Source organism: Lycorma delicatula, chromosome 4, assembly GCF_047948215.1.
Source record: "Lycorma delicatula isolate Av1 chromosome 4, ASM4794821v1, whole genome shotgun sequence".
Classification (NCBI taxonomy): domain Eukaryota; kingdom Metazoa; phylum Arthropoda; class Insecta; order Hemiptera; family Fulgoridae; genus Lycorma; species Lycorma delicatula.
In genome coordinates this window covers 134368223-134394515 of record NC_134458.1, presented here as the reverse complement: position 1 = coordinate 134394515, position 26293 = coordinate 134368223, and the positions used below count along the sequence as shown (strand labels likewise).

The 26293-nt window shown below is 27.7% G+C and overlaps 1 protein-coding gene across 1 annotated transcript in view; it reads right to left on the bottom strand.

The window, feature by feature from the left end:
- Window positions 1–26293, bottom strand: part of LOC142323883 (uncharacterized) — a 620757-nt gene that overhangs the window by 86488 nt on the left and 507976 nt on the right. Inside the window, exon 7 of the mRNA XM_075364195.1 lies at window positions 6171–6224. Within this exon, the coding sequence (XP_075220310.1) occupies window positions 6171–6224 (54 nt within the window). The remainder of the gene's footprint in view (window positions 1–6170; window positions 6225–26293) is intronic.

The following is a 26293-nucleotide window of genomic DNA, read 5'->3' as shown; positions in this document are numbered from 1 at the left end:
AGACTTTTTTTACAATCAGAGGTTAATAATTATTAATAAATCAATATATTTAAATTAAAAAAGAAAAAGTTAACAAAAATTTATATATATATGAAGTCTTCATATATATACTTCGACTTCATATATATATGAAGTCGGACTCGAACCGATGTGTCTTCCCCTTGTAAGAACCAAATATTTCATTAATTAAAATTTTATTTGGCTATAACTCTGGAACCAATGAAAATAAGTACCAGTTATGATATATCGTTGAAAAGCTCTCAACGAGGGCTTACTACTGCAATTAAGAAAAAAACTCCAAATTTCAAATGTACCTAAATTGAAACCTCGCTTTATTTAGAGGTCTGACTGTATACACATTTTTGGCCCAGTCGATTGCAATCTAAAGGTGAGGTAGACAACTAGATATTACAACAGTCCTAAATAAAAAATTTCAACATTCAACGCCTAATCGTTTTTGAGTTATGTATATATATATGTACGTACAGACGTCACGCCGAAACTAATCAAAATGGATTCAGTGATGGTCAAAATGGATATTTCCGTTGAAATCTGAAAACCGAAATTTTTACGATTACAGTACTTCCTTTACTCGTACAAGGAAGTAAAAAAACAACAAAAAATGAAATGAAAAGAAAATTACGTGGATAAAAATCGAATAGGAAATAAAATATGAGTAGCGCCATGTGATAAAATATACACGAATACTTTCCGTTATCGCATAGTTTACAAAACTACCCATAAATGATACTTTGTCATTCTATACGAAAAGAAAAGTTTAGCTAACATGAAAAAATAACACAATCTGATACGAAATAAAAATTAAGTTCTCAGAGCATTTTAGGTAAAATTAAATTAAATTATATATAAAAACTCTTCTACAAAATATCATTTTGTTTTTTGCTTAATTTTTTTTTTTTTTTTTGAAAAGGTAATTACCCAAAAGATGGTTATTATCGTCCGAGAATCAAAAGAGAAAAAATAAATTATTTATTTATCTTAAAAAAAAAACAAATTAAATGTAAGATACGGTATAATTAAACACAAGAAGTTTTATTTATAATGAAATTTCTAAGAAAAATGTAAGCCTTTTCTTCTAATAAAACAATCTATTAGCTAATTACTACAATAAATAAATGTAAAAACCATATAATACTAACTGTATACAAAACAATCATTATGATTTGAACCATTTATCTCATAATTCGTTAGTCAACGTGAATACTTAAAATTGGCAGATTTATTAGAATGTTTTTAAAAATGTAATAATAATAATTTTAAAATTAAACAAAGGATGGTTTTGTAATTAAGCCTATACGTTTATGTACAGAAAGAAGGGAATATTTAACTATAATTACCTTGTAAAAAAGGGAATTCTTTTTTGGTAAAAATTTATAATATAAATAAATATATATAATTTTTTTTTGCGATGTGGCCTCCTAAGGATCACACATGCATAGTCATGATTTTTTCCTTTTCCAAACTTCTTTTATTCTTTCCTTTAGCTTTTCTCTTTCTTCAGTCCATCCACGGTGTTTCCTTTTCTATTTCTCTGAAATTTAGATTCATCCACTTATTTTCTGAAAGATAGTCTGTTGAAAATTATTTCTTTGGAAATATTTAATAATTTTAGATCTTTTTGAATTTCTTTGAACCAGCTTATTTTGGTTTTCTCATTTCGAAAAAGTTAAATATTTGTTTTGTTAATCTAGTTTCATCCATTCTATAAAAGTGATTATAAAATTTGAATTTTCTTTTTCCTAATGTAAAGTCTATTTTTTAAAAAACATTTCGTAAATTTCTTTCGCTTATTTTACTTTATAAATATTATCTTTGAGTTTCAGGCCGTCGAGATTTTTTAAATTCTTTTTCAACTCTTACTAGACTGTTTTCTTGAGACATTTTGTAGGCCTTCCACAGTACACAACACTTCCAGTAAAATTACGGTATTTTAAAGTCTTAATTTCGCGTTTTTTTTTTTTTTTTGATAAGGATTACCTTTTTTTTTAAAAAAAAAACAATACATTCAGGTAATTATTTCACCTAATTATTTCAACTTTTGGATTCTTTTGATTGATTCTTCTTTTGGAATAGCCATTTTTTGGTTTTATTTTTATATTCCTATTATTATATACATTTATTTATAATAAATTATGATAGAATATTACTTTTAAAAAAAAATTAATTTTTGTTTCAGATTTTATAGAATGTACAAAATCAAGCACGTGTAACTACTCAAATTAAAAATCTCATATATATATATAAAAGAAATAGCTTATCATACAAATTACATGAACGAAAAGTTATTTTATAAAATGCTAAAATATTATTATAATCATTCATCTTTATTAACTAACTACTCAGAATAATTAATAAAGAATGAGCTGAACAAGACAGATAAATTAATACAGTTTATGTAATACAAATTTAAAAGATAAATTTAATTAAAATATTTATATAAATGTAATTTAGAAAAACAAATCATACACCTGAATCTATATATAAAGGTGTGTCTTTTTGCTTACAAAGTAATAAAAAATAAATTAAAGGAAAATACCAATTACGTTAAGATAGATAAATTTAAAAAAAAACAGCATAAATTAAAAAAAAATCATACAAATATAATTGATGTAAATTAACATAATTATTAATGAAATAAAAAACCGGTTACTATATTTAAATTTATTGATAATATATTTGAACATAAATTACAACCAGAATTTTAAAAAAATTAATTTTACTTCAGACAAAAACAAGTTTTTAGTAAAATATTTTAATTTTTTGTATTTATTTAAATGTATAACAGAAAAAAAACCAAAAAATTTGTTACACAATCACTAAAAATACAAGTAGTTAATTGATTTCATACTGAACATATTATAATTAATAAATACTCGTAAATAAAACACAACTTTCATCTGTTAAAATTAAATTTGTAAAAAAACCTGACTTAAAAAAGGTATAAGTAAACATTTTTTTTTTAATAATTCATTGAATTTCTAGTTTTTTAAAATTAGCAACAATATACCTTTTGAAAATAAAATAAAAATATAGTTTAATAAACCTTAACTTGACACTGAATTCAAAATTAAGAAATTTAAAATCATCTTTTTCATTTTACAATTTAATGTTTTTTCAACAAGGTTTATATCACATTTTTTTTAGTTTTCATTCCATTTGTTCATACCGTAAACAATTCATGATACCTTTAAAAGAATTAAATAAGATAAAAACTTTCACCGCTATAAAAAAACCTGATGCGGACACTACATGACTTCCTTGTACGCCTATTAATTTCCGTACAGACACTTCTTGCTGCACTTCATTTAAACTTATTTCATTTGAAAGTGAAGTATAATATTACGGTAGATCTTACTGTAGTTAACAAAGGGAAGGCACGGGCTTCAGGACACAGATTTGAACCATATTGCATGTGAATAGTACACTGCTGTTTACGTGTCTTCATCACAAAATAGTAACACGCAATATTCAATAATACACAAGAAAAATGGCCCTTAAAATCTCCTTAGCATTTTATATTAGTATATATATTAATTTTGTTTCACGTCCCTCAAGTCGATATGTGGTGTAAGCGAGAACGTGTCGGATCGTAACCATGCACCCATCGGTTCGAATCCGACTTCATGTTCGTATATTATTTTTTTACTTTTGTTAAATTTAAATACATTGATTTATTAATAATTATTAACCTCTGATTGTAAAAAGTTTTGAATTAAAATGAAAAGTAGATAAAATTTTATTTCACTAACAACTTCTGATTTTTTTTCATTTTTTTTTTTTGTATTGTTATTATTGAATTATTATTTATTGTTAAAGACTTTTTTTACAATCAGAGGTTAATAATTATTAATAAATCAATATATTTAAATTAAAAAAGAAAAAGTTAACAAAAATTTATATATATATATGAAGTCGGACTCGAACCGATGTGTCTTCCCCTTGTAAGAACCAAATATTTCATTAATTAAAATTTTATTTGGCTATAACTCTGGAACCAATGAAAATAAGTACCAGTTATGATATATCGTTGAAAAGCTCTCAACGAGGGCTTACTACTGCAATTAAGAAAAAACTCCAAAATTCAAATGTACCTAAATTGAAACCCCGCTTTATTTAGAGGTATGACTATACACATTTTTGGCCCAGTCGATTGCAATCTAAAGGTGAGGTAGACAACTAGATATTACAACAGTCCTAAATAAAAAATTTCAACATTCTACGGCTAATCGTTTTTGAGTTATGTATATATGTACGTACAGACGTCACGCCGAAACTAATCAAAATGGATTCAGTGATGGTCAAAATGGATATTTCCGTTGAAATCTGAAAACCGAAATTTTTACGATTACAATATTTCCTTTACTTCGTTCAAGAAAGTAAAAAGAAGGAATCCTCGGAAATAAGTAATGAGATTGCTACCGAACGTGAGCTAAAATTCTTTGGAATGCTGTAATATTGTTTCCTTAATTTTTGATACAAAAAAAGTTTAATTTTTTTAAATCTACGTGTTACATTTAAACCATATTTATGTAAAATTTTCAATCACTTCTCTTAAAATTTCCCCTGAAAAAACTGAATATCGAAACAGATGAAACAAAACAATACTAAAGAATAAATAATATTAATAAAAATATCAAAAAATCAATGATAAATTTTACGTAATATTTCGTTTATGCTGAAGTAATATGAAAAAGAATTTTACTGCGGAATCACATAATAATCTACCGTAAATTAAAAATAAAAAACTGTAAATCTCCGTTTTTTCTTAAACTGACAAAATTTTTCACAAAATATTACAAGTCGAAATTTTGATATTTATGAAGAACTGTTTTAAAAACTGATACAATTTTTAAATCGATGACTATACATTATTTTAAAGACGAATGTTATAAAAATAAACTTTAACTGCGTCTAAATTTGCTTGGCTCTATTTTAAGCTTCTTTAGATACTATGTGAATTAATAGAATTATTTAGCAGTCATTCTCAATTTCTTACGTACCATTATATTAGTTTTCTTTAAAAAAAAAAATAATAATTTAAATTACGAGTATAAGATCATCCGTAGGATAAAATAATTTATTTTAATCAAATAAAAATTGTAGTTGGGTTTCAATTAATCACACGCCTCAGGAATGATCGGTCTGAGTTTGTTCAAGTCTACACATTTACCGGTAATACACATTACACTAAGTCGCTAATGACTTTAATTGTTAATGCGACTATAAATAAAAATATATAAAAAAAAATTGTAGTAAAATAATAATTACAATGAACTAACACTTTTTTATTTCATAATTTTCATGGTAGTTATATTTTTTAATGAGGGTTCTTATCTAATATTTCTTTTGAATTCGATATTTATTATTATCCCATCATTTTTAATTGTTATACTTCAGATATAAAATAACATAAAATATACAAAAAAATAATTAAATAAATAAATGCATACAAGAGTTCCTTAGTAAATAAATACAACTGAAATCAAAATTTGAACGCGTAATCAAGTGGATTTTAAGTAGAATGAATTTATAAACTCCAAATGTTTTAGATCCTGGATGTACACGGGAATATCTTTGATCTTTATAGCTGCCTATATATTTCTGTTTAAATCTACCATATCTCAATATTAAAAATAATTTTTAAAATGTATTTTTGTCGCGGAGAATTTTTAATAATATATTTACTTCATTAATGTTTTTACTATTTTTTATTGTTGTTTTCTCTAACTAGTTTTCCTGCTACTGCCGGGTCTGGGTGTGTGTATAGGCAAATGGATTTACCGCTATCGGCTTGCCTAGCCTGACGTAGTACAAAGTATGAAACGTGTGGTTGATTGAAACCCAACCACCAAAGAACACCGCTATCCACAATCTAGCATTCAAATCCATACATAAGCAATTGCTTTTACAAGGACTCTAACCTTAGAACTCGAAAATAAGTTGATCTTGCGATGACGAGTTTAATCACTAGACTAACCCGGCAGGTTAATATTAGCAATATTTTATTATTAAACATAAATTTCATACAAAAAATTTAAACAGAAAATTAAAAATAACGACGATATCTGTATTATTATCTGACTTCTTTTTTTAAAAAAAAAAGATAAAATTAAAAACACACAAAGAATTAATCGATTTTATTTAATTACCTCTGTCCTTTTTAATAATTGCAATTGTCTGACGTGTCGATAATGAATGAATTGCTGAAAAAAATCATAAAAATGATAAACTACGGAAACAGATTATAGATTTTAAAATTAAAATAAAAAAAAAATACCATAATTACTACGTTATTAATAAAATTACATTATAATTATGTATAATTATTTTTTTAAATATTTTTAATAAAGATAACCATCGTACTTTCAACGTAATTATTTTTAGTTTTTAATAAGCTTAAAAAATACGAAAATTTTAATAGCTATAAATAAAAACTTATATTTATGAATAATAAAACTGAAATCATAAACAATACATATAAAGTAGCGTGCAAATTAATTCGAAGACAGATGTAATTTAATAAAAAGTAACTTTATTTAGAAAAAAAAATCAAACCTGTACAATTTGTGAATATCTAGTAATTTATATGTCCGCCTTTATTCTTAATCATAATCACCTCACGTACCGATTTGGTAAAGACTCAACAAGGGTACAAAGAATTTTTTTTTTATTTCTTCATCATAAAACCATACCGATATTATTGCTTTAATAAAGTCAACTATTATGGTAAAATTTATTTTTGAGAGTAGGTTTTTTGACTATTTGCCCAAATATTTTCAATTTGGTTTAAGTTTGGTAGTTGCCTGGCCATGGAAGTACTTTAATGTTTCATTCTTCGAAAGATTTTTCCATTTTTCTGGCAGTATGACATGGCGATAAATCTTGTTAGAACACACCGTTGTCTTGTGGGAATTTCTTTTGAAGTTGCATCACAACCCTTTCCTTCAGAATCTTGATATACCCATCACGTTTCAATCAACATACTATCTGCAGGAAATAATGAACAGGGACTTCAAATGTGAAACAGCCTCAAAACATTTTTTTTTCTGGCGATGTTTAACTGATTGTTGCATTTGAGCCGGTGATGTAATTTCATGTGATGCTTTATTAACGTTAGGAACCCTCTGCTCCTGAACATAAAAATGACTCGTCAGAAAACATAAAATTTTTCCAGTCGTCTTTGGTCCAATTAGCATTCTCTTTGGCCCACAACAGGGGCCAGCAACGTGATTTTTGCATATTGCTGATGTTAAAAGCTGCTTTTTAGCTGGCCAACGAACTTTTCCTCCAGCTGAAAGAATCGGTGTTTAACGGTTCTTACGTGTAAATCTGTTCCACCGGCTGCTAATTCTGGATTTAAGTCTACTGCAGATAACTTTGGATCAGTTTACTTTTTCTCACTAATAACCGATCCTGTGTTGGAGTAGTTTTTCTTTTACGGCCACATTTGCTTTTCCTTTGAGGTGAAAAGGGATCAATTTCTTTAATTTTTTTTTAAATCGCATTCACTGTTCCTAGGCTAACAGCACACTTAAAGGCAATTTATTGTGATATACTGGTATGCTCAGAAAGAGAAACAATTTTCGAAAGCTTTCAGGGAGTAATGTCCATTATTATATATTTAAGACATCCAAAAAAAAGAAATGTGAAAATATAATTTTTTAATAAAAGTGAAATGGACCTTTACAAAACACTATAATAATATGAAAACTGATAAATAACCAAAGAACAATAATCTCGCATTACGAAGAAAACTTAAAGAATGGGTGTGATCAAGCAGAGTAGCCACAACATTGAAATAAAACAAAAAAATCCCTTTGGTTCGGATTGATTTACACGCTACTGTGTGTATATATATATATCATTAAAAGTTTTTAAGATTTCTTTTATAATTTCATCATATACCGATATTTTCTAGTACTTTAAAAATTGCTACAGTTCTTATGTGTCTCTCTAGATGTTAAATATCTTCAAAACAGCTGATCTATTTTAAATAAAGAATTAGTTTGATTAATAAAGAGTAACTGGATTCACAGAATTAAAAAAAAAAAAATATCAGAACGGAATACTGGGTACTTTAATGATCGTTTGTCACACAATTTTCTTAATAAATTTCCTTTCAAACAAATTTTAAAAGAATAAAATTTTTTAAAAACTATTTTTTTTTTTATTATTAAACAATCTTTTTAATTTTACTTGAAATTGAAACCAATCCAACATATAAGTAAATAAATCTCATTCATTATTAAAATATAAAACTATTTAATAAAAACAAACTGTAGAATTTTATTTCTTACTTCTGACATAAATTTTAAAAACTAATATCCGGAATGAAAACGTAATCCGTTAATAGAAAATATAATAAAAAAAATTAATAAAATGATAAACGGTCAAGATGAGACCTATAGGCAAAAAGTTGTAGAATAGGCTTCATGTTTTAAATCAGTAGGTTGAAACAAAAAGTTATACATTAGATATAATGGTTTTTACTATAATAAATACAATTTTGCATTAATTTTTTTAACAAAAAAAAAATTTTTGCGAATAGGCAAAAGTACAATTAATCTAAAAAAAATAACCAAAAACTAAATAAACATCATAAGTACCGGTTTAAATAAAAATATAAAAATAAAAAATTCTCTTTTTTAAAAATTTACGAGATAAATAATTCATAATTTAATTAATTAAAATTTTTTCCCTAATTTTTTTCTTCCTAATTTTTTCAAGTGTGTTTACATTATAAGATAAATAGTTAGTAAACAAATGCTAAAATTAAAGCAAATAAAAATAATTTTTAATTTCGGTATGTAAATTTAAGGTAACAATAAAATATAATTACATAATATTTATTTTATATCATGACATAATGAAAATAATAACTATTAGATTAGTATGCGCTTGAAATTAATTTTAAGAGCTACACTAATATAAAGTTTATCCATTCAACAGCAGAGAGAATAATTGTGTGTGTGTGTGTGTGTGTGTGTGTGTGTGTGTGTGTGTGTGTGTGTGTGTGTTTGTGTGTGTGTGTGTGTGTGTGTGTGTGTGTGTTAAAATAACTAACTGCTTATGTGTAATACCTCAGGTGCATTACTCTATATATTAACTTTGCTGGTTCATATTTTGTAATAAATAAAAGACACTGTCCAGTTGATGATTAAACACTAATTTTAATGAGTTATAATGGTCTTTACATGTTTAACGTTTTAGTTTGAGTTATATTAAAAGAAGACTACATTGTTAATGAAAGTGCACATGACGGAATGAAATATAATTTAGACTGAACAATGCATTACTAATATAAAATATCAGCTGATAAAATAGGCTAGCTGGATATACAAATTTATTTACATTTACAAAATAGTAAGAATGAGACAGTTTATGTATTTATACATTAATAATAAGAAAAAGAGAGTGTCTCATCAGTGTGTGTGGGTTGGGGGTGTGTATGTATGAGAATTTAGACAGTCCATCTAAATTTGGCATAATTATATCCTTATAATTTATTTTTTTAACTTGCGCGAGTTATATTTTTATTAAATCAGGTGAAAAAAATTAAAGCCATATCAATGTTTTTACATTTTTTTATTTACGTATTTATTTAATAAATAGTGAATAATATTTTTTATTATCAATTCAAATGATGTGGTTTGAATACGTATTACATAATTAATTTTTGTAATTGAAATTTCGTAGAAATAGTTATAAAAATTTGTACAACTGATCAATTATTATAACAAACTAAGGTGTTATTTCGTTAAATTTAGAAATAGTAACTGTCGTATTTTAAATGTGGGCAATTTTTAATTTCCTGGCATCATAGCTCTAAAGCTTGTCTGATAGAAGGAAAGTATGGCAATCAGCTTTAAATTTAACATTATGAATCCATATAACGGGAAATGTTGCTTTTAACTTCTAATAATGATGTATGTATGGATGATTTGTATCTCTTAGTGCGTAAAATTAAAAAAAAAAAGAAAAAAAAATGTCTTTCATCCATTTAAACTTTTTATATTCATATATTAAAATAAAAGTATTTTCCAGTAGCATCAGATGCAATGAACTGACACTAACGCAAAAAAAGTTCTTTATACCATTACATCACACTTACATTTTATATATTATATATTTCGAATACAATACATATTAATTTAACACTTCATTATATTATAGTCTGTAAAGTTATGCAATTCGTTTCTGATTTAAAAAAATGTATTATTACGATATTTATTCATAAAAAAAAAATATTTTATATAAAATATATATGTGTATATATATATATATATATATATATATATATATATATATATATATATATATATATATATATTATTTGGTTATTTTAAAACGATGGAAATATATTTCCTAAAAATAAAAATATTTATTTATAATATTACACATATGTATTACGTAATTAAAATTAATATACTGCTAAATTTCCATACCTCTTTTCACATGAAAAGAGTATAAAACTTAATGTAAGCTGAAAATAACATGGAGGTTGCGTTAGGTTTGCCGGTTATTAAAATTTAATGAAGGGTGGTAACTACCACTTTTCTCTTAATTTCCCCGGAGGGTGGAACGGGTTGTATTCTCGTGAGACTTATTTTCTATATACCCTCTCGTGTCTCTTATCACCAACGTTTCGTTTTATTATAATACGTATAGCATATATTTCGTAACAAAAACAGTTAAGTATTATAACAGCTTCAAATTGTTGGTTAAAACGCGCAATGTTTTATCATAAGTTATAAAATGAAACATATTATGGAAATAGGAATTTAAATTTATTGTAATTACTTTTGTATTTATGTTTAATGTATTAATAATTATTAGTGTGTTCCCATTTCATATTCTTTATCGTCAGGCGTATGGTTATAATATTTTTGTGCGTATATGTTACACATTTAATATTTACAATTTTATTCAAATTGTTTTTAAACTTAATTGAATACCTCTTTAAAAAAATATGTACGCGCACGTGTGATGCTAAAACCAAAAAATAAAATAAATAAGTTATATCAATAGATCTATCTATAATTATAAATTAAAATTTAATAAAGTTTATTACATAATAATATCTTTTTTAAAAACGCACGTAGTTAAAAACAGAATTTACTAAATAACGAGATACAAGGCCAGTAAATACACGAAAACATCTTAAGTTTATCACGAACATATCACCATGACATAGGACGTGTGTTATATATCCTGTTTTCATTTATTTCCCATGTTGTTCTTGCCTCTCTTAATAAACTTCGCTACTTTATAATTATTAAAAATATATATATATCATAACAGATTAATACTTAATTTTGAAGAAAAAACGAAAAAACTGAATAATAATAGTAAAAATGTTAAGGATTATTTTAAGTAAATGCTTTGAATATTAATTTTAAATGCGTTCTTAAAAGTGCTACATTGAAAGAAAAACTGGGCGTTTTCAAGAGCGATTAGCTCCGATGGTCAAATTCAAGTTAATAATGTAGTTAGGAATTTATGGTTACCTTACTAAGAGATATAAAACTCAAGAATTTAAGAGAAGAAGAAGCTAGACGAACAAAACAGGGTGTTTCATTATATATATATCTTAAATTAGATTTAAATTTAGGAAGATAAGTAATATAATATAAAATAATTTTTTTTAAATTAATCTCTCCTTGGTAGAATTTCTTATGTGAAAATTTAGAATATTATAGAATTCCCTGACCTCCGGGGTAGAATGCACCGTCTTAACCGTTCATCCGGAAGGTTCCAAGTTCGAATTCCTGTTGGAATTTTTTATAAGTTGAGAAATCTCCATTCGATATTTTCATGCCCAAACTTTAAGTTTATTTATTGAATTAATCTACTAAAAAAAAAATAATAATAAATAAATAAAAATAAAAAGATTACTTATTATCCGGCATTCTCTGATACGTGGTTTTGCCACATTTACTGCATTTTCTCGCTTCTATTTAAGGAAGAAGACTATTTACGTTTATTCCGTAAAAAGCAGTACATTTCGGAGAAAAGAAATCTGATCTCTGGCTGTTTAATTGAAAGAATAAAAATAATTTACTTCGAATATTTTTTAATAACAAAAGAACATTGTCCGAAAAATGTATTTTTTATTTGGCAGTAAGTTTGTAGATATGTTAAAATTACATAACCATAATGGTAATGGCGATGACATAGCCATTCTGAAAAATAAAAGGATTTTCATTCCAGTTTGAAGTGAAGAGTAAAACTTTCTATATTAAGCTAAATATTCTGTTAAACATCGACATGTCAAACCCATCGAAATGAAGATGACTTTTTTAGGCCTACATGTGACACCCTTACTCACTTCACCACAGAAATCGGTTGTATATTGAATGTCATTACTTTCAAAGAAAACAACTCTTTTTAGTGCCTTTTTTTAACATAGATGTTTTGTATGCGTCAATAAAAGATGGACACACAGTTAAAGCAATGAATTAATGAACTTTTTTTATCAAGCAATGCATTATATACAGTATACTGTTTTAACTAAAGAGAAAAATATATATATATTTTAAAATATATATATATATATATATATATATTACTATTTTTGTCATTATAAATATTTCATTTTGATTCACGAAAATCTACTTATATCACATTTTTTAAAATATTAACTCAAGAATACAGTATTCTTACAATTTTTTTTAATTTTGTTCGATTGATGCCAAAATGAGGGGGTAGTAATTTTTGAAAAAGTTATCTAATCGTTCAAAAATATTATTCGAGTATTCAAGAATATCTATGTACTATATTCGAAATAAGTTGAAGACGGAGATTTTTTATATTATTTATTTAAGTTTGTAAGGTTTATTATTAGTCATAATTTAACAAACAAACGTAAAACTATTTTATTTTAAATAATAAAAACAATAATAATAATAATAATAAAAAGAAAAAAACTTCTAGTAAGGTTAATAAAACTTTTAAACTACATAAATGTTATAAAAAATAAATGAAATTTAGTCGTCACTGATATCGGCTGTTTTAAAAGTATAAATTTATGATTATCAGATGGTTCACGTTAAGTTTAAAACAACAGATGTCAGTCTTTACATCGGCTGATGTAATATTTTACGTCGATGAAATATAGTCGTACGTAAGATAATGGAATGCAGATATGGTATTAAATAAAAGAATACTGCTCATTTATTCATACACGAACAACCCTTGGTTATCATATTTTTATTGCTTGTGGAAACAGTTAGTTTAACTGTTTCAATTCGTTTTAAATTATTCATTAAGTTACTTCACTGAATACTTCATAATAGTATTAAAAAAAAAGAAAAAATAATAAATAACTATCTTATATTCTATTATTATTATTATTAATATTTGTAAAGAAAATGTTGATCAGCTTACTAAAATTATATTTTGTAATATGCTTTTTCTTGAATGAGTAGCTCTCCAATAAAAGTTATTCTATTTTCTTATTTCCTTCATACTTTTATTTTTGTTTTTTTAATAGTAAATTCTTGTAGATGAAATAAAATATTTATTTACACAGTAACAATAGGTTTACGCTCTCTAACAATTACTAGATGAATGATAAATGAATTTTTTAGCGTATGAAAAATTCCATGCCTGACCGGGATTCGAACCCGGGACCTCCGGATGAAAAGCCGAGACGCTACCATTCCGCCACGGAGAGCGGCAAATTATTTTCTTAAATAAAATTTTTATATCAAAAATAGTACAACAATCAAAAGAAACAGAACATAAAATTATTGAAGCATAAATTAGTATTTAATGGCGTAATATATACAGATGTCCCACGAAGAAACAGACAAACTTTCAGGACATGTTTTACTGGTGAAAATAATGAAAAAAGTTCATGTAAACGTAGGTCTGGAAATGCTTTATTTTCGAGTTACGGCTAACGAAAGATTTCATCCAGATTTCAGCTCTTCTGATATCAGACGTAAAACACAAAATTCGGTGTCGAAAAAAAGTTTTTTTTTTTAGGTTTGTAGTACAATAACTTTATTAAATGACTAAGAAATGCCGAATATTTAGTAACAAAACTTGTAGATAATTTAATTCTGAGAAAATAAATGTAAATACAGACAATAAAAAGTAAATCAAAAACTTTTAAAAATCGGTTTTTCGTACATCATTTTTCTACATATTCACCTCCCTTGTCAATTCACTTTGTCCATCGGTCCACAACCTTTCTTATTTCTTCCAAGAAGAAGGTTTTCAGTTGGTCGCGAAGCAACTTTTGCGCCGCTTCTGCACTTCTAAGTCTGTGGAAAATCGACGACCTCGCAAAGAATCCTTGAACAGCCCAAACAGATGAAAGTCAGAGTAAGCAAGTTCTGGGCTCCAGGCAGGGTGTTCCAGTACCTCAAAATTAAACTTGATGATTTGATTGGTGTGGCGAACCGTGTTCGGGCGGCGTTGTCACGCAACAACACTTTCTTCGACAACGGACCTCGGCGTTTGTTGCGCATTGGCTTCAGCTTGTTTTTCAACATTTGACTGTAACTCGCGCTGTTAATCTTAGTTCTCTATTCCATGAAATATTCCAGTAATAAGCCCTTCTGCGTTCCAAAAAAGATTAGCATAATTTTTCCCGCCGATAGCTCAGTCTTGAATTTTTTTCTCGTCAGAGATCCTGGTTGTTTCCACTTCATACTCTGGCGTTTCGATTCTAGTTCGTAGTGATGTTTCATCACCGGTCACTATTCTGCTTCTGTATCTCCTTCCGTGTTGAAGCGATCGAGTAAACGTTGACAGATATCAACAAGTTTGAGCTTGTGTTCTTGTCTTGGTACTCATCCCGCACAGACTTTAAGGAAGCCGAGCTCGTCGGTAGATGATTTGATGGACAGACTGATATTCAAAGAAGACACGCTAGCTCATCGATGGTAACTCGCCTAATCGCCAGAACCATCTTTCGAGTTTGCTGAATTTTGTCCGAGTTGAGGTTGACGGCTTCCTACTCTTCGTTCACACTCGTCCGACCACTTTTAAATTTCTCGTTCCACAAACAACACTTTTAAGCGATAAAACACTGTCCCCGTATTATGATAAAGTCTACGATAAATTTCAGCCCTTTTACACCCACCGACCGAGAGATCGGATCACTACCCGTTGTTCATCCTTGGTGCAAACTCCTAACGGAGCGAACATATTTACAAGCTAATAGCCAGAAGGCAAATGACGCGATCGGGATAAAATTTTCCACATGTGACAACAGTCGTACCAACTCCAACTCTAAGCACGCATGCCCAGGAGTCTGACAACCTTGAAGGTGTGTTACGGCGAAAGTGTAGATAATTTTTGACTCGCCCCCCCCCCCGGATTAGTCTAAACAATTCAATTATTATGACATAAAAATTAAACGGAAATTAAAAATTTTAGCAAATGATTAAGTTTTAACAATCCACCGGTTAATGTTATGTTAAATAATAAAGGATTATTTATAATACTTAATACAAAATTAATCCATATAATTTATCTTTCCCCTGAAAATTTTCACATGAGAATATGTGAGAACATGTGCTTGGGGAGGTGTATTTAATTATTAATTTTGTTACATTTTGATTGTTTTGTAAACGGTGATTGTTTTGTAAACGGATCTAAGTAATTTTATGGAGAAAAAAATGCACACAAAAAACAAAGGATAATTCATCTTTTTTAAAAGTGGAATAACAATAATAATAAATAGTTGTAATAATACAGATAATTATAAATTATAATTAATAAATAAAATCACAAGTAAACATAATTACAAGAAGGCTACTGTAATAAATAACCAACAGAACCTACTATATTATTAATTATTATTAACAAACATATGTAATTTCAAAATTTATGCAGATCATCATCAAACAACTAAGCTTATATGAATATAAATCAAACGTTATGTAAATTTACTTGCACTTCATATATGCATATGTGGGAAACATGCACGTATGCCAATGCAGTTTGTTGGTAAGGTAAAGATAACATATATTAATTAAAACTACGCTTGTTACCATGTGAAAGCAATACTAACACTGATTCTCTTTACTGTAATTTTCAATAAAACATTAGCAAATATTACACTGAAACAAACAAATTAGTAAATAATAACAATTAAATTAGTAATAATTTATTTAAAGCATTTTTGGAAATTTTATAGCACGTATGTATTGAAATATCAACTTTTATAAAAGAATTTTTGTGATTAATCAGACGTTAAAAAAACACATCTATTAACGATTATAATTATTTTACACTAACTAAGAAAAAAGATCAATCACAATTTACAGGATTTATTTGTTCCTGCTAAAATGAAAATTTCATAAAATCAACCTTTCCAGATTTATAAACTGTTTAATCAGATAAAATGTTAAATAACTTAGGGATAAAATTTAATAGAGATAGTGTTATTTAATATTAAATATTTCGCTTTAAAAAAAAACTAGTAGCAACTATGCTGTAAACCACTTTATGTGTACTTATAAAAAACGAGATAGTTCGTTAAGGTAATTTATAGCCATATCGTTTTAACCTAAAATTATAACTTATAATTTCAATCTAATCCTCTACGTTTAAGATAAAAGATTTAAAAAAAGAACAATTATTTCTACAACAATTATAACAATTATTTCTAGAACAATTATAAAAGATTTCTATTTGTTTTTTTTTTCTCAATAATATACATAAAATGTGATAATAATTACTGATAATGTTAAAAAAAAATCCACCTTAAGTCTCATGAACAAAATCGATTAACTTACCCCATTACTTAGCAATTCCGACGTAATAAACCTACGTGTATATACTACCATGTCAATAATACGAGTATTATCACTCTTCTTTCTTAAAAAAAACAAACTAAACTCAACAAAATACTATAAAAACAGATATCAGAAATCGTTAAAAAAAAAAACACTTAATACCATTATTAAACAAAATTACTTCAAGCCCCAAAATAAATATTTCAAAAAATTTGATGGCTTTACTGTGGTTTCACTATTTCCCGTATCCTTGCAAAAAGAAAAAGCTTTCTATAAAATGAGAACAAACACACGTACTCTCACCAACAGTCAGTACGCTTACAAAATAACTTACTGAAAAAGCAATAGATGAATCTTACATATCAACACAACCAGAAAATGGGAATAACTATCATATATAAACAAAATAAATCATAATCTAGATATTACAGCCTTATATAAACGAATACATTTTCTTTTCTTTCCTTTTTCAATATTACGAAACAAAAAAAAACCAACAAAAACACTTTCAGAATACACAAAAAAACTAACAATGAGAGACACTCTCAAAACATCTCAAACCATCCCAGATTCATATAAACTATTGTATTCCCTTTTATAAGTATGATCCGCAGACTAGTCAACACATCTATATCACCTGATGTTGGTCAAATAAAAGAACACAACACAATAAAATACCGTATAAAAGACCATTCGTTGACTATAATGCAAAATAAATAAAAACAAAACAAAAACACACAACATTAAAATACAAAAATAGGTAACAAATTTTTAAAAATCTGGATAATCTTAAACCACAAAAAACATAAAAATTCAAATTATCAAGCAAACTCATTACTTCTGGAAAATATAAAATCTGAAATATCCCGACTGCACAATATTCTAACGCAGTGATTCCCAAAGTGTGCGCCGCGGCGCCCCGGGGATCCACGGCCTCTTCACAGGGGCACCGCGAAATATTGTATAAGCTTCATAATTAGTTGAACCAAGACATTTATAATTATTAATTTAATGATAATAAAGTAAAAAAAATAATGAAGATGCACGAGTTTTATTTATTTTTTATCTCTCACTTACGAGTAGTCATGCTTTTACTTAGGGTAGGGCGCCATGGAAAAATTTTAATTGAAAAAGGGCGCCGCGACTAGGAAAAGTTTAGTAACCACTGTTCTAGCGGGATATAGCTTTAAAGAAACATAAAATTAACACTTAAAGCCCTCTATATTAACATATTATCAAAATATGCCAACCGTTTCATAAGACAAAAATTAAACAGCAATACAAAAAATGATCACTAATTAACACATTATGAAATATATAACACACACCAATGATGTATTAATAGACAAATTACGGACAACTGTCTGGCAAATTGAAATAAAAACCCGTTAGCGATAACATTAGAATACCAGGATAAATATACCCACAACAATCAGTTAAAACAGTCACAAAGATGACGACTGAAACCACTTAAAAGTAAGTTTTTAAAAACATTTTATTATAAATTTGATTCAGTTTGTAGTTAAGAAAGTTTATATATATGAATTACAATAAATATTATTTTATATTATATATATATTACAACAACAATGGTAATATAAAATTATAAAATGCATATTATATTATAATTTTTAAATTGCAAACACGCACACATTAAATGCATGAAGTAGAGGAATGAATAAAAAAGTAAATATTTTATTAAACTAGAAATAAATTAATAATAAATAAAACTAGTTAAGGAAATAATTCCCCATATTAAAAAATAATAGTAATAATAATAATTACATTGCTGGGAATTTATTATTATAAACACAGTATCCATCAATTACATTATTATTAATATTATTATCATCATTATTATTATTATAACAACTAGTTAGTGTGAAATTAATATGTGGAAGATTACTTGCTAAACATTGCGTAGTATTATTAAACAATGAAGGACGTGCATGCCTGTGAGTATTTATTTGAGATACACAGACACAGACAGATGACCTTGTTAAATATAACATTTATACAACAGACATTCACAACAACTTCAGTAATTAAAATAAATGAAAAAAATATTATTATTTTATATTAAGAATAAAGTAACAAAAAAACTATATTGAAATCTGAAAAATACTGTTTTACAGTAGAACAGCGTTTCTCAACCTGAAGTCGCGAAATTAGCCTCAACTTTAAACATAATAATGCAATCAATATTTGAGAAAAAAAAATCATTTATTACAAAAATTTTACTAACATTCATAAGTATACATGTAAAGAGAATAAATTAATGGGATGGCTGCGTTTGTTTTTCATTTAAAAGTTTCTCCATACGTGGATCTATGTCAGAAACACATTAAAGCAAACTTTTCAAGTGATAAAAGACGATTCCTATGTTTAGTTTTTAGCGCAACCGTAGACGAAAAACCTTTTTCACAGAGGTAAGACGTGACGAAAGGGATAAATATTTTCAAAGCCTGTGACTAAACCTCCATATTCACTTCGACAAGCAGGCTAAAACATATCTAAATCGCCAGATGTGAATTGCAGTTGTAACGTTTTATTGGCAGACATTTCAATAAGCTGGTTGTGTAGCTCAACTGTTAACTTAGGTGATGCAATAACGTTTACAGTTAATGGATTTAGTACCCATCTCTTCGAGAAATTATCTTCCCGGAAATACTACACCAACTAAATTTTTAGCTTACGCAGTGCATCTTCATTCTACTCAAACTATGGTAAATAACAGTGTCTTCATCATCCCAATTTTTTCTCAATGTAATCGGAAGTGGGGGGGAAACATAGCATTTTTGCTTTGAAGGCGAATTATCCAGATATAAAACTTCTTAATAAAAGCATGAACTTTGTCTTTTATTAATAAAATGTCTTTACGACGTCCTTGTAAATTTACATTCAATCGTTTAAATGCGAAAATAAATTAGCTAAGTAAGCCGGTAGCAACATATACTCATTATTAACTCATCTCGCAATTCCGATAACCGAGTTGACCCGCAATAACCATCTGATATCTGTAAGGAAAAGAAGAGATTTTTTTCTTTTCGCCAATTTCATGGCACAGTTTAGCAAAAATCCGCAGCTAAATAGTTTTAACTAGGTTTCATTGGGTTGGGGTTGGGTGGTCGCGAAATATTCATTATATATTTTTTTTTTTTTACTTTTTGGGGGTCGTGGAGCTAAAAAGATGCGAGTCGTCGCTGCTGTAGAGAATCCTAAATAACATGTAAATCCCAGACTCATTAACCAATCCTTGGGTTAATAACAGCAACAAGGATTAGCTGTTTTGCAATACTGTAAGACTAAGGTATTAAGAATAATGTAATTCTGTGGTTATGTACAATTAAGCAGCAATTCATTAGGAAGTCTAGATGATACAAACTGTTGAAAACTGATACATTTGAAATCATATCTAAAATAATATTTTTAAATATATATAGTTACACTATCACGAAATCAAATTTTCTTCATTCTTTAAAGATTTTTTACGACTAATAAATGTAAATGATCAAAAATTGAATTTTTACTAGTTAAGTAAAAATAAAACCTTTATTAATTACAATAGATTACTGCTAGCAAAAAGGGAACTTAGAAAAAGGTTTGCCAAAAACTTTGTTTTGAGTGAGGATATGAATCGTAGATCATCAGAAAGAAAGAAAAAAATGAACCACGATTTTATTGAAAATTGGTTAGAATAATGGAGAAAGTAAAATGAATAGACAAAATGAGGAATTATTGAAAAGTAAAAAAGAGCAAAATTTCATGAAATGATAAATAAGGGAAAATCATGTTCCTTATGTATATTCTACGTAGATATCTTCAGCGAAGATACAAATAGGGAAATCAAATATAGAAACAAGGAGAGAAAAGGAAAGAAAGATTGGAATTCTTGCAGATATTAGTAATATCAGAAGGGAATGGTAAAAGGTATTGGTCAGGACAAAGAAATGGACTATTTTAAAATCAAACCTATCGAAAAATCCCACTAAAGAAAATGAAAAGTAGAAAGAAAGAGCAGGAAAATTTGTCAGAATTTTAGAAATAATAATAATAAAACCGATCTCCGTGGCGGAGGGGTAGAGTCTTGGCCTTTCATCCAGGTCCCGGGTTTGAATCCCAGTCAGCATTTTTCATACGCTTCAAAATTCCATTGAGCTAAATGACCAAAGCAGTCGATGTCCGTAATCTCATACATTTTTAATCGGGCAGCCTGACTGCAAATAATTGATTTAGGGGTGGTAAATTTTTAAGGAGCAATTTAAGTTCTATAGTTTGGCAAGTAACTCAATACAATCAAAATCACAGGTGAGTAACTCATAATGTTATCTGAAAAAGAATTCTTAAGATGTAATATTTCCACCAACGTGAACCCAGATATTTTTACTTTTATATAACAACTAGAATTCTACGTACAGCAGTAAATTTCTAATAAAACGTTTTCTTCTAAATAATATTTTTTATGGAAAAAAATTTTTATTACAATAAAAAAAATCATTTGGTTCATTCTAAGCGAAAAAGACCAGAAAAGTTATCGGTCAATGATATACATGTATACATTTTTTTTAATGGCCTTAATAAACAATAATCAAATACTTGTAAAACTTACTTTCTTAATAGTGAGGCAGAAACTTTATTGATGAACAACAATAGGGGATCAGTACTTATTTTAAAATTCTAAATTAAATTATTTTAAAATTCTAAATTAAAAGTTTTACACCATAAGAACATTAAACTGTTATTCCCTCCCTTTAATTCTGTCATAGGTGTAAATATCTTTTTGATTGATTTAAGGATTATGTTGTCTTTATCTTTCTTGAGACAAGTTTTACCTATAAAAGACATGCGTTAAGTCGTATTAATTGGAGGCTTAGAAATTTTAAAGCTAAATTTATGCTTTCTATTAGGATTGCCTGAAATAAAAAGAGTTATATTTTTTACGCTTACAAAAATCTTACAAAAAATAATCGTTTTTTAGTACTTCGTTAAGTATTGTTTATTTATAAATTAATATTTATTATTATTGTTATTATTAATACTACTACTACTACTACTACTACTACTACTACTACTACTACTACTACTACTACTAATACTACTAATACTACTATTTATTACATTCTAATTTATTTACTTATTTTTTTATACATATATATTTTTTCTCAGTCTAGTAATGATAATTGTTAAACAATCGAAATGGCCATCTAGGTTTAAATTGTAAGTAAAATTTTTGTAAACGATTTTGTTGAGCATAACTTTACTTCCTAATTATATTAATAATCTTTTCGTCTTTATTGTATTTTTATTTAATAATAACATTTAAAACCAACCTGACGGATAATTTCATCTCTTGTACCTCATTATTTTAGAACTATTAATTATGAACGGGTGTTACAAATAACACAACATAAAAAATATATATAATTTAAAATGACCCACTTGGAGAAATTTCAAAAACTAATTTGATATTTAGATGTTAAGCACTTTACTGCTACAAAAATATATATAACTATCTTAAACAACTGCCCAACAATTTTAACAATTAATACACACACACCATTCTCTAAAGTCCAAATTTAATCATAACCATCTCCGTTTGGGACGTCCTCTTCTTCTTCTGTTTAAACATTTTTTTTTGTTATTTGTTTCATTCGTTAATGTAAATGTTCTAATCTCTGAATTTTTTGTGTATAAATATACGATATCTTCTCTTTCAAACAGTGAATCCAATTCTAAATTGTCACGTTGCAATTCATTCTCTTCAAAAATTGGCCCGAATATTTTTCTTCGTACTCGTCTTTAAAATATTCGGAAACAACTGTAATGCACATCAGATATTGTTGAAGACGAGTCATATATATGTTATTAGAACAAACAGAAGTTTATATAGTTTTTAAAATTTTTATTTCTAGTTAATAACTGATTTTTTTAATAATCTTGTATTTAAAAAATATGATCTTTACGAGTTTGCAATATTATTAATACAGGCAGTAAAATCATGGTTATTTTTTCTAAATGATGATCCATAAATATTTAAATCATTTAACTCCTTCAAATTATTTTTAATGAATAAATTTTACTTTCCCGGCGAGGAGAATAGCTAAATTAAAGAGGAAAATATAGTAATCGTGTCAAAAGTGGGGTATCGGTTTTTTTTCAGATCTTTGCATTTTAGGATCAAACCGGTTCATCTAGACAAAAAAAAAACATGTATATATATGAGTACGAATGTACGTCTCGGTATAGCACAGCTCTTAACCTTATATCTTAGGATTGATCGAACTTGAATCTCTTCAAATTTGGCTTAAATGTTTTTATATATGGGATTTTGGTTTACTTGGCATTTATCTCGCCACCACCCCCATTCGGTCGCCCTAAAGCATAAGACCGAATGTCTGTGCCACAAACGGCTACTGAGCCTCGAACAGTTTAGCGACCAGTATCCTAACATAGTTCCTAGAGTTTACCTAACAGCGTGAGCGGACTAAGCGCGGTGCCATACACCACCGGCTTACGTATCCCAACCGCTCACCTGTCATATATTTGCTAAAATGGGTAGGCGCACCCCGTCAACTACTAAAAACATATATGACATCCATAATAAAATTTATTTCGTCTTGGCAGCAATTCGCTGCCACGCCTAGGTAGCTGAATGCCAGCACTTGCTGGCATTCAGCGATGGATTTTATAGCGCTTGGAGCCACAATAATTGGCTGGTGGTCAGCCATACTCAGGGTTAGCTTCTCACGGCAATGCGATAAGAGTCTTTCCTTTAAGCAAACTACGGATGCCGGTTGAACAAAGCAACCGCATCTAGGAACTCCAACACGTTCCGACAATGTGGCTCTCGCCACTTGTGGGTGGTCAATTTTCCCCATGACCTCCAAGTTCCAGGATGGCCCGGTCTCTGCCCCCCCCCCCACAAGAACAGGGCAGTCAAACATCAGGTGTTCATTTGACTTGACCTTCCCGCAGACGCACAGCTCATCAGCTGCCAGGAGGAACCGAAACAGATATTGGTTCAAGTTAGCATGGTTGGTGGGCATCCGAGCACCCGTTGCCCTTAAAAACGAACTCGAGGCACACCATCCCTCCAAATCCTACAAGGATCTTCCCTTAGTCGTGGTGTCCCATGTAAGCTGCCATACTTCCATCGCGAGGCTCTGCAGCCTCTTCTGCAGGCGGGAGTTGGGCAACTGAACGAAATTTAGATCCGGTGCATTGTGATCACCGTTCCGCTCTGGTACTGGTCCGGCTCGAAACCGCATCCCAAATACTTCGACCTCCCGGCCTCTTCGCAATCTCCACATGGCTGCTTGATCTTTCACCTCATATGGGATAGTGATCATATTTTTTTTTCAAAATTCGTTCTGGGGGTAGGGGATATCCCGAAAAAAACCAATTTCGATTTTCTAAAGAGGTGCTTTAGAAAAAGCTTTACTTCGGCATACATAAATATATTCAAAAAAAAATTTTTTTTTAATCTCCGAAAATGTTTTTTTACTTATATTTAAACGTTTATTAAGAAAATAAAACTTTAAATGATTGAATCGCGAAGTGTTTCCGGAGTAGGGCGAAAGGTTAAACTATGGCAACTTGACCGGAGTAGTAGGAAAAACACTAAAAATATACTTTCAAAGAAATTTACTTTGCCAGCTTTGTTTATAAGCATTTAAAATTATGTTGGAAACACTTTTAAGTTTTTGTTTATTTTTATTCATTAACTTTTAGTACCACATTACCTTTACTTACAGCAAAGAGTACTTGCTGTTGAGTATGACGTAGTACTTGCAGCAGGCAGTATTTTTATAGAATAGGCAATGTAGTTTTTATTATTTAGAAAAATATATATTATCTATGAGTTAATTACTAAAATATAACTGCTCGAACATAAAAGGAGTGATAAATATACATATATTTTTTTTAAATTCAAATACTTAATGAACATATTAACCGCTGTGTTAATTGATATAATATTATAAATTAAATTACCATAACATCACCAACGTGGTGGTTATTTCTCATATAACCATAACGTCACCAACTGATGATGCGAGTAGTTCGCGAAAGTACTTTTAGAAAGTTAATAAATTAATTCTATAACTGTGTTTTGGTGTTTATTTAATTTATAATTAATTAATTTGGTGTTTTTGATGTATTTATAATTTTATATATATATATATATAAAATAATAAATTAGATAATAATCAATAACCAAATTTGAAGAAATTTGGTTTGGTAAATCCCTAGATCAAAGGTCAAAAGCAATGCGATATACATGCGTACATATATAAAAAGAAATATATAACGCAAAAGAAGAAAATTATTAAAAATATCAAAAAAATATTCAGTTGGTTTTTTTTTTGTATTGATTTATTTTACTGTGTTTTGGGAGAATAAGAAAGAGATAAAAATGATTTTTCCGTGTTTTTAATGTTTTTACACTAAAACGTTTTTCACTTTATTTTTAATAATTGTTTCACTTTAATTTACATCAGGGAAAAACAAATATATACATAAGTTTTCGAGGAAAGATAGAAAATTTAAAGAAAAAACTATACACAGGGATAAATAAATATAATTATGAATACGTAAAATATCCTGTTATTCTTATATCGTATAAAATCAATGATATACGAGGATTTTGAACCCTTGCGGTAAATAAAAATAGACATATAAAAACCTAACAGTAAATAAAAAAAGCAAACAAATCATTGCAACGGATACGGAAGTATTGTTCAGTTAATTTTTGAACTTTTTTTAACATATACTTTGTTTAGTTTTTTTAATCAGAGAGGAAATGATACAATCTGTTATCAAACAACATCCGGAGAACTGGTGGTGGCATATAAAAATAAAATAATAAATAAATAAAATTAAAAAAAACAACAAATTGTTAACAGATGAATTCATATATGGTTCAATGTAACACATTATTGGGCAAGATGATCTACTGAACAAAACAAAAAAAATGATTCATTGAATAGTGTTTAAATAATACCATTTTCAAAGCAAGATTTATAGATTTTTTTAAAAATTACTTGAGGAAATAAATTTTCTAAACGATGAAGTTACAACAAAAAATAATATTTTATTATTATTACTGACTAAATTTAACGAAATTGTGATTAATATAGACCTGATTTAAATATCAGGAACAAACTGAGAATCAAACTCGGGGCTTTAATTATATCAATTTGTTACACCACCAAACAGAGTAACGATGTAAATTAACAATTAAATTCCCAATCAAATTTCAAAAAATACTCTTATAAGATCAGCTATTAACTGTATACTTAACATTATGTTTTAAATAATTATTAAGTTATTGAACGAAAGTGCAATACTGGAATCCGTAAAATAATATGAATTTTCCCTATTTTAGGACGGAATAAATAAGAAAACTGAAAAAAAAATTGTCACTGATTATTTAATTTCACAAAAAACTAAACATAAATAATATATAATAACCACAAAATAAACAAAAAAATAATATTAAATAAAAAAAATATTATCCA